The sequence below is a fragment of the Amia ocellicauda genome, chromosome 1, assembly GCF_036373705.1.
Source record: "Amia ocellicauda isolate fAmiCal2 chromosome 1, fAmiCal2.hap1, whole genome shotgun sequence".
In the NCBI taxonomy this organism is placed as follows: Eukaryota; Metazoa; Chordata; class Actinopteri; order Amiiformes; family Amiidae; genus Amia; species Amia ocellicauda.
The window spans coordinates 23,407,652-23,418,297 of NC_089850.1; the positions used below are offsets into that span (position 1 = coordinate 23,407,652).

At 39.9% G+C, this 10,646-nt stretch overlaps 1 protein-coding gene across 1 annotated transcript; it reads left to right on the forward strand.

Annotated features, from left to right (window-relative positions):
* Positions 1-281: 281 nt before the first annotated feature.
* LOC136758780 (trace amine-associated receptor 13c-like) lies at positions 282-1,301 on the forward strand. Its single transcript, XM_066713443.1, has one exon. It carries the CDS (start codon positions 282-284, stop codon positions 1,299-1,301), a length of 1,020 nt encoding a protein of 339 aa, XP_066569540.1.
* The last annotated feature ends 9,345 nt before the right edge of the window (positions 1,302-10,646 follow it).

The window sequence follows — 10,646 nt, forward strand, 5'->3', positions numbered from 1 at the left end:
GAATCATTACACGGGAGACATTAAATTAAGACCAATCAAGAGTTATAATAATCTGCAATGAGAAAAGGAGGGGGGAGGGGTAACCCTCCCACTTGTATATATATTATCTCTCCAATGTGAAAGACTTTCCAGACAATGTGCAGTACAGGTTTTGTTCTTTTTTTGTGTTTGTGTGAGTCTTCTTGAGTTTTCAGTTTTTACCTGAATTGTATATTATATCATTATTTGCTGACATTGGAAGTGTGCATACTTCCATCGGATAAAACTATTGAATTGACTCAATGGAACAAACAGAAGTGCAGTACTGTTTCCAGTCTTCTAACTCCTCCTGCCCTAAGGAAGTGCGACCTACAGCAGTCTATGTGGTGATGTATATTTCTGCAGCAGCAGTGGTGATGCTGACAATGTGTGGAAACCTGATGGTGATAATTTCTATCTCTCACTTCAAGCAGCTCCACACACCAACCAACCTGCTTGTGCTCTCCCTGGCTGTGGCAGACTTTTTAATAGGAGTGACCGTCATGCCTTTCTGTTTAATTGTATTAATAGAAACGTGTTGGTATTTTGGAGAAACTGTGTGTATAATTTATAACACGTTGCGTTTTGTCTTAACTTCTGTCTCTATAAATCATGTTGCATGTATTGCTATTGATCGTTATTTTGCTGTATGTGACCCCTTGCTTTATTCAACCAAAATAACTGTTAATATAACATGGTTGATAATAATGCTTAACTGGTTAATCTCATTGCTGTATAATTTAGCATTGATTTACTTCAATGGCAATATGAACGGTGTTGAAGAAATTACTATTTGTTATGGAGACTGTTTATTTGCTATAAGTGAAACATGGGTCATAGTTGATCTATTAGTTGTATTTATATTGCCTTGCTCTGTAATGATAATACTCTATTTAAAGGTTTTTGTTGTGGCAAAAAAACATGTTAAAGTAATCAGCGCTATTAGAGAACACAAAAGCTCAAATGATGAAAACAAAAGTAAAAAGATCACCATTAAATCGGAAAGAAAGGCTGTAAAAACATTGGGAATTGTAATTGCTGTCTTTCTCCTGTGCTTAGTGCCTTATTATATCTGCACTCTTGTTGACACTAATGTGAGTTTGTCTTCGTCATCTGTGGTAATTAATTTTCTATTCTGGCTGCTATATTTTAATTCAGCTGTTAATCCCATCATTTATGCTTTGTTTTACCCATGGTTTCAGAAGTCTGTGAAATTGATTGTAACGTTAAGGATATTTAAACCAGCATCATCTTTGCTGAATTTATTTCCACAAAAACTGTAATCATGTCAATCCTGAACTAATTTAATTATCAGATTTATGAATATAACTATGTAAAAGTTGTGATAGAATTCTTAGTGATCCTGCAGTGCTTTTTATATAAGTACAGTAAGTTTGTATGTTTCATTATTTACTTTTAAGTATATACACTGGGTGTCAAAGTTGCATGGATTTGGTTATTTTTCTTTTCACTATTCACATATTTATTTATTTTGCATTTTTACTTAATGGTTGTATTGCTTGTATGTTTTGTTTAATCACCATAGTTACTGACAGAAACAAACCTGTCCTGCTTTTGGGTGTGAGCTCTGACTACCTACAGCTGAACTGTATGACCTCCTGATCAGGCAAAACCCTATTGTAAGCCCTGGAAAGCACAGGGAAAAGGAGACTTGCTTGACTAAGCACTTGCTTAGAGCATCACGAAGGGAGGGAGCAGGCACAACACATTGGGCTTTTTTTTTTTTTTTTCAAACACAGAGCAATATACTTATAACTGGGTAAAAAAACTAAATAACTAAGCATCGAACACAATAGCATATTTTTTTCAAGGAATTACACATTATTATAATTGAATACAAAACACAACATTCAACATGTCTGCAAACCGACAAACAAGAAATACTTTTTAAATTCTATGCTAAGGAGTTCCACACACTGAAGCATTATGGAAAACTACCACTCATTCTGTCCCCTGACAAATAAGAACATAAGAAAGTTTACAAACGAGAGGAAGCCATTCGACCCATCGTGCTCGTTTGGTGTCCATTAGTAATCCAAGGATTCTATCCAGTCTATCCAGAACTTTCAGCTTCTACCATATCGCTGGGGAGTTTGTTCCAGATTGTGACTACTCTCTGTGTGAAGAAGTGTCTCCTGTTTTCTGTTTTGAATGCCTTGAAGCCCAATTTCCATTTGTGTCCCCTGGTGCCTGTGTCCCTGCAGATCTGGAAAAGCTCCTCTGGTTTGACATGGTCAATGCCCTTTATGATTTTGAAGACTTGAATCAAGTCCCCACGTAGTCTCCTCTGTTCCAGGGTGAAAAGGTTCAGTTCCCTCAGTCTCTCAGTAGGACATTCCCTTCAGACCTGGAATAAGTCTGGTTGCTCTCCTCTGAACTGCCTCTAGAGCAGCAATATCTTTCTTGAAGTGTGGAGCCCAGAACTGTACACAGTATCCAGATGAGCTCTAACTAGTGCATTGTACAGTCTGAACATTACTGCCCTTGTTTTAAATTCTACACTTTTGACAATATACCCTAACATTCTGTTTGCCTTTTTTATTTCTTCCCCACATTGTTTGGATGGAGAAAGTGAGGAGTCCACATAGACTCCTAGGTCTTTCTCATGCGATACTTCATCTAGTTCTATTCCTCCCATAGTGTAATTATAGTGGAGAGTCCAGAGTCCAGATCATTAATATAGATTAGAGAAAGCAAAGGCCCTAGTACTGATCCCTGTGGAACTCCACTAACAACCTCATTCCAGTTAGAAGCAACTCCTCTAATCAACACCCTCTGTTTCCTATACATCAACCAGTTAATAATCCATCTACTTACATTTCATAATCCATCTACTTACATAAATCTAAGTGATACAAATAATTAAATACTTTTTAGTGGACAGATTGTTTTGATTTGTTGAGGTTAAACAAATATCTAATTTCAGCACCTTTTATTTTGTTTGTGTTTTTGTTTGGTTCTTTTGTTTTGCTTTGTGCAAGTGCTGAATGACACGCAGCCCCTGCGAGGGTATCCACACATCTTCCTCTTTTGCTTGTGGTTGTTTTACCCTTGTGTTTTTACTGTGTGACTCTGAAAAGGCTTATTCTCATTACCTATCTTTCTAGTTTTTTTAATTGTAATCAATACATCTTTATTTTGTCTATTTTGTTTGCAGTAATAATGTAAATACACATAAGCATATTTATTATATTAGTTGCACTTGTTCTGTGGTTGTTTATAGCTGTGTGGGTCTGAAAGAAAGAAAGAAAGAAAGAAAGAGGAAAAAAACTTATCTCTTTCTAGTAATTGTTTTGCCATAAAAATGTTTTTACAGTGATTATTTAAATACATAAAACAGTTATTATATTCTACTCCACACGTATATGCTTGTAGATACATTGTACACTGAATGTCTGCGATACTAATAATATGCAGAAAAAAGTTAAGCTCCTAAAAAAAAATCGCTTTTGCTAATTCAAGTCTTTGCTTGACTGTCTAGATTCTTTCAAGCATGACTGCTTCTCAAGCATGAGACACATTTGATTGAAGTATCAAATGTAACATAAATTATAGTATTTAACCATTTTGTTTTTTTAATTTACAAAAAGTATTGAATTTTCGGAATATCGTGCAACACTAATAGATATATTGCCTGTTAATTCCCCCCCCCTCCGTCTCACACATTCATATCTATATTACCATTTACATTTTTGAAAGCCCTAATACTTAACAATGATGTATAAACTGACATTAGGTTGTATTACACTTTTATTTGACCATCTACATTTTTTATATCAGAATCTCTCTATGCATAAAACTATTTTTAATCCATCTACTACTACTCATTTGAATTAATGAGCCTGATGTTGGGGAAAAAGCATTTGTATTCTGGACTTTGTGCTTGAGACAGATACACAGAGTTCATCTTCCATTTTGTTTGTAATGTATGTAAAAAAGGTAGTTTCAAAGAGATGGGTCGATGCAAAAGGAATCAGTTTATCCAATGCGATTTCACATAATCTCAGGTATTCTGCTGTGATTGACAGCCAGAATTCATCAAATGCCAAAGCTCCAGGTCCAGGAGTGAATCCTGTAGTGCTGATGACAGGCTGCTGCCAGCGGGTGTGGCAATAATCGCTTGTCAGATCCCTTTGTGGATATTGTGTGTGTCGTCTTTACTTTCTTCACGTTCAGCTTTTTACTAGTGCCTCCCGAGGCGGCCAAGAGTTTGGAAACCTCTGCTCTAGATTAAGTCTGCCTTTTACTGGCTCCAGAGCGCTCTGTATGGAATGAACCAGCTGAACTGAAGTCCTCCTGCCTCTTGGTATTTCTAAGTTAATTTTTCACCTCAGCAATTTTAAACCCCTCAACAATTAACCATTAGTCAATTAGTCCAGGAGATGCAGATATAAGCAAATTTGATGTTCACAAAGGGAGTCTCATCCCAACTCAATGGTTGCCAAGTAATTTTTAGTGACATAGTTGTGTTAAGAAACATCTGTAGTTTTGCCATCAACAGATTAACTCAGATAAAGTCTGATCTGGTATCTACTCCCCTCTAAATGTAAAACCTGACAGCATTGGTCCTGGGAGATGAAAATCTCCCAAAGTGAATGAGTCTTACACTTGTAGGCAGAATGTGTGATTAACCTGGCAGTGTAAATCTATAGAACACATATAGGAAACCATATATGCTCTGCCCATGAACTTAACCTTTGACCTCTCCTTCAAGGCCAAATGTGGCATTTTAGGGTTACAGCTTAGCAAATACCATTATAGTCACCATACAACATGTAAATTAGGCCAAATGTGTTCCTGTGAAAAAAAAAAAACTTTGAACTGTTACCTAACCTTTAAGGTTGAACGGTCCAATATGTGTTTTGGTTCCTTATAACTTCTTACTGTGTGCACATTCACTATAGAATACATATAGGAAACCATATATGCTCTGTCCAAAAATGTCACTGAGTTTGATCTTTGACCTATCTTTTAGGGTTAATCAATCTTGTATTGTATTAAACAATGTTGATAGGCTTATGGTTACTATAGAACACAGATATGTGTTGGCCCATTGCACGTGTAATGTCGGGGATCCCCAGGTGTGGTGGACCAAAGTGCATAGCACAAGAGACACGTCAGGTTGAGTGGTCAATAACCGGCAAACAGGTACAATAAGTGCAAAACAGAACTCGAGGTCAATGGAACTAATGGGTGGTAAAGAGATCGGGCATACAGGCTGGTCAGGAGAATCCAAGGGTCAGAGATTGAAGGGCAAAAGCAAGGGATTGGCACACAATATGACAATACTAGGAGAAATAAAGCTCAGAATTGTGACTAGAAAGACAACAAGACTTCACAATAAAGACTGGGAACAAAGGGCTATATATACACAAGGGGATAATGAGAAGAAAACAAGGAGCAGTTGCGGTGAGAAAAGAGAGTCAGGAACTAATAAATCAATAATGAGGTGAATGGAGGTGTAGAGCCTGGGAAAACACTGTGGCAAGGGCGGCCTCTGGTAGTGATCTTGGGAAATGTCAGGTAGTGGATGTAACAGTATGATAGTCACACATAGTTGGGAAGTTATAATAAAGGAGCACACTGTTATTGTTTACTTAGTGCCCCGAACAGGAGTGGAGCTACCCCTGTGTGCATGGAGCTGAGAGAGGCGCTCCATGAGATCACTGGGAACTCTGAATAAACCTTGGTAATCTGCAAGCATAAGTGTATGACTTGGTTTGCTACAGTATGTTTTCTCTGCCATAAAACTGATCAGGACATGCCCAAACAGCTGCTAATTTAAACCCCTAATTTGATAGGCTGATAGATAATTTGTATCTTTCTTCAAGCATTCATGGTTTGATACTTTATAACTCTGAAAATATGCCTGTGCAGTGCAGACTTCGATTAGAACATTGGCCTTGTTGTTTGTTATGAATGAGACGAACAGTGAACACACTTTGAATTGTCGTAAAGCTATGCAATTTGCAATCCAACACTAATAGTGGAAACACTTGCCACATTGAATTGTAATCCTGTGTAGTGTGCATGCTGTCAGTAATTTAAAAATAAATTAAAAAACTTTAAACTGGAGTTTTCGTTTTTTAATCTGGTATCAAATATCAGAAGAAATAATAATTTCTGAATAAAGTCCTGTTATCTAGTGACCCCCACACATACAACCCACAGCGGTCAAGTCCGGGTTGATACGCAAGTTACCACAATACTTTACTAATACGAACTCAGATTAGCGGTGAGGTTGATCTGCATGGATTGACCTTGAGGCTGTTTCGTTTTATACAGATATAGGTTTATTAAAAATGTAAATAGACAACATTTATTTGCAAAGATAGTATAGACAAGCAGGGTGGATAATATTAAGAGTGAGAGTGAGAGGAGATCTATCCAATACTCGAGTTTTGACTCGAGGAACAAAACATGTTAAATAACAAACAAGTATTATGATTACGATAGTCGTTCCAACAATTTAGATCCCATACACAACTAGGTTTTTTGTAATTGTGATTTACATAATTCTTGACTAGTACACGAAATATACTACCTGTGTGGTCTACTGAGATTCAGTTATTATTATTATTATTATTATTATTATTATTATTGTTATTTTATTTATTTTTTTATTTTTTTATTTTTTTATTTTTTTATTATTTTCTTTTTTTCTTGGCAGACACCCTTATCCAGGGCAACTTACAACATAAGCGCAAAACAAAGTGCAAAAATACAGTTAAGTAAAGGCATCAATCCTTACAAATTAAATTTACATAAAACATAGCAATTCAAAATATAACACATTTTACAACTTACACAGGCAAGTACAGTAAGTGCTACATCCTGAACAGTAAAAGCTAAGTGCTGTCAAGATGTAGGGTAACAGTCAAGGGCTACAGGAAAGGGAGCAAGGAGGAAAACAATCAAAAACGCAAGAAGCATAATAAAACTCTGTGAAGTGCTATCTAACGGGAATGAAAAGGACTAATATTATAAGTACTGTCTGAAAAGATGTGTCTTGAGTAAGCGCCGGAATGAGGTCAAGGACTCTGCTGTTTTGACTTCGGTGGGAAGGTCGTTCCACCATTTAGTGGAACGCATACCGCAGTGGTCTGGAGGGGATGTATGGAGAGACGAGTGTCTGAAGATAACTTGGTGCAGTGTGGTTGAGACAGCGGTAGGTGAGGGTCAATGTGTTGAACTGAATGCGTGCCGGTATTGGGAGCCAGTGGAGGGAGCGGGTGCGAAATGGGGAAGAGAGAATATTAGAGGAGCCACAGAGTTCTGGATGAGCTGGAGCGGGCGGGTAGTAGTTGCAGGCAGGCCGGCCAGGAGGGAGTTGCAGTAGTCCAGGCGGGACAGGACCAGTGACTGGACGAGCAGCTGTGTCGAGTAGTCTGTGAGAAAGGGACGGATCCGTCGTATGTTGCTCAGGAAGAATCTACAGGTGTGTGTCAGCGTGGTGATGTGCTGGGTGTAGGAGAGCGCAGGATTGAGGGTGACAGGGAGGAGGGAGGTGGAGTAGACTTTGTGGGGGTTGTTGACAGTGGATTCAAAGAGTGATTGGAAGTAAGACTTCTTGGCTGAGGTGAGTGAGGAGGAGAATGTAGACAGTAGAGAGCGGTAGACTTCGAGGGCAGCTGGGAGTTTGGTCCTTTTCCACTTCTGTTCAGCGGCATACAGACTAGTTTGGGTTGCGCAGAGAACAGCAGAGAGCCAAGGCTGAGGAGGGGAGGGACAGGCAGGACGAGACGTGAGAGGACAGAGAGAGTCAAGGGAGGAGGTGAGTGAGGAGAACAAAGAGGAGGTAGCACAGTTGACAGATAGATGGGAAAAACAGTCAATGGAAGGTAAGAGAGTGAGGGCAGTGGAGACAAGGGTGGAGGGGGAGACAGAGCAGAGATAATGGCGGAAGGTGACAGAGGGAGTAGGTGGAGTGGGGAGGGAGGGGAGGGAAAGGGAGAAGAAGATGAAGTGGTGGTCTGAGATGTCCATGGGTGTCACGGAGAGTGTTGAAGGGGAGCAGCCTCTAGAGAAGATGAGGTCTAGCTGGCGGCCATCCCTGTGAGTGGGGGGAGATGAGGAGAGAGAGAAATTAAAGGAGTGAAGGAGATGAAGAAGTCCGGCACAGTGGAAAGGGTTGGAGAGGTGGATGCTGAAGTCTCCCAGGAGGATGGTAGGTGAGGACAGCGAGGGGAGGGAGGAGAGAAGAAAGTCAAGTTCATCCAGGAAGGAGGTGAGTGGACCAGATGGATGGTAGAGAACTAGAAGGAAGAGGTGAGAGGGAGAGGTGATTTCCACTGCATGGAATTCAAAGCTGTGGGTTGTGATAGAGGAGAGAAAGGGGGGGACAGAGAAGAGGAGAGAAGGGGAGAGCAGGAGCCCTGTTCCTCCTCCCTGCCTGGAAAGACAAAGGGAGGCAGCAGGGGTGATAGAGTTGTCTGGGGAGACCCATGTCTCGGTGAGAGCGAGGAAATCCAGAGTGGCAGTTCCATAGGCCCCCAGAGAGTGGAGTAGAGGGGAGGGAGGAGGAGGGGAGAGGCAGAGAGATGAGGTTAGAGGGATTAGGGAAGCAATGGCATGCAGGTGCACGCTGAGGAGACGGAGAGAGCAGGACGGGAATCAGAGAGATCGTCATGGTTGCCTGTTGTTGCTGTCTGGCATCTCCTTGCCGTCTTCTCCTCGCTAGAGTCCCACAGCTAGAGTCCCCCCCTTTGGAGACAGGGCCCTTCGGAAGGGGGGCACTGAGGGCTGCTGGCGCTGACTGCTGGCGCAGGGGTCCAGGGTGCTGTTAAATACTTCACCTGTAACTAATTAGGACAATGCACACCTGTGTTGCGTTGAATGACACAAGGCTGGTCAGGATGGCCCTCCCTCCCACGCAGGACTGCTAATAGCACAATTAATGGCCACTTCATATCTGAATACAGACAAAGACAGTGCCAGACGCACGAAGTTACACTGAACAATAGCTCGTAGTAATGCTAAATAAATGCTAAATAATCACAGCCTACAGTGTAACGCTTCTGATTACAGACAGGGCATGTCAAGTATGCTAAGTAAGTTGTTAAACTAACTAACAAACATTCACTGCTCTTATTACAATACATGTGCAAGATATATAATTCGTAGCTAGACAACCAACCACATAAACAATCAATGTAACTCTTAACTAAACTAGGAAACGCAAGAGAAAAAAGCGATACTTAACTGCGGCGACTTCTCAGCAGAGATTCTAATCTCTTTCCTTCCAAACTTCTGATTGGTCAGGTTTGGGGTAATAAAATTGAAATTTGAATCGAAGCAGTCTTTGCCATTCCTCTCCCTTGTTTCCTACAGAATGTGTATTGGGGGATGTGATGGCTTTGAGGAATGTGTAAATGGTTAAAATTTTACCTAGAGTTTCTAACTCTTTATATTGTCAAGTTTTAGTTCAGTCAATTACATTTTCAAGTCCCTCAAAGCATGACCTTACAGTTGATACCAAACAAGTCAAGTGTTCCTTCTCTGCGATGTTAAATTTGAGTCTTCTTGGAATTCCAGGGGGGCTGGTCTGATGCCCATGTCAGTGGAGGATCAATTAGGATGTGTGAATGATTCTCTTTCCAAATGTTAATGTTGCATTGTATGTGAAATATAAATGGTCCAATGCTTGTTTTAGCTAATGGTCTTTCTTTTAAGACCAAGACATGACCAGAGCATGTTTTGGTTCTGAGGTAGAATTACTTAAGTGTCATTAAGTCACCTTTTATTGTTTGTTATCAAACTGAGGGAGAAACTGGGTAACACTTCTGTTAGCAGCCTGTAGTTTGTATTTGTGTTGCCCTGGTCTATGGAATATATAAAATGCCTTGAACATCTGTGTTTCACAAAAGAAATCTTCAATTGGAATGTGGTGCTAGTCTCTGTGGAGACGGGCATGGCAGCCCATTTGTCAGTTGGGGGGGTCTCCTGCATGGATGTGTTATCTGTCAGACTTTGGTGAGCACAGGCCTGTCTTAAAACACAGAACTTCAAAGCTGTCTCCTTAAGTCCTTTAACGCAAGCCTAAATTTCTCAGTTAGGAAGGTATATGCATTTCAGTATATATTTGCCAAAATAAGGTCGTATGATTTACATTATCTAATTCTATATACAGGGTCATAGCATACTGGAGGGGATTCTTTCCCTAGGCTTGTCACACAACCCCCAGTGAACAAGAGTCATTAAGACCAATGACAACAACACATGCTCATGTACTTTGTATAAATGTAGGAACAATGTGATTGTATATTCAGATAGATGAGTTTCATATGTGCATGATCATAATGATGTTAGGCCTGTTTATTACATAACATTTTTCTACAGCTACACGTAAAGCAAAAAAAAAAAAAATCTTGTGTGTGAACAACAGCAATATTGTATTGTATTTTCATATGACTTTTTATTTTTCTATTTTTACCTGAATTGTATATTATGTAATACATAATACACATAAAGGCATGTGAAGTGTTCATAATTCAGTCAGATAAAAATATGTAATTGACTCAATGGAACAAACAGAAGTGCAGTACTGTTTCCAGTCTTCTAACTCCTCCTGCCCTAAGGAAGTGCGACCTACAGCAGTCTATGTGGTG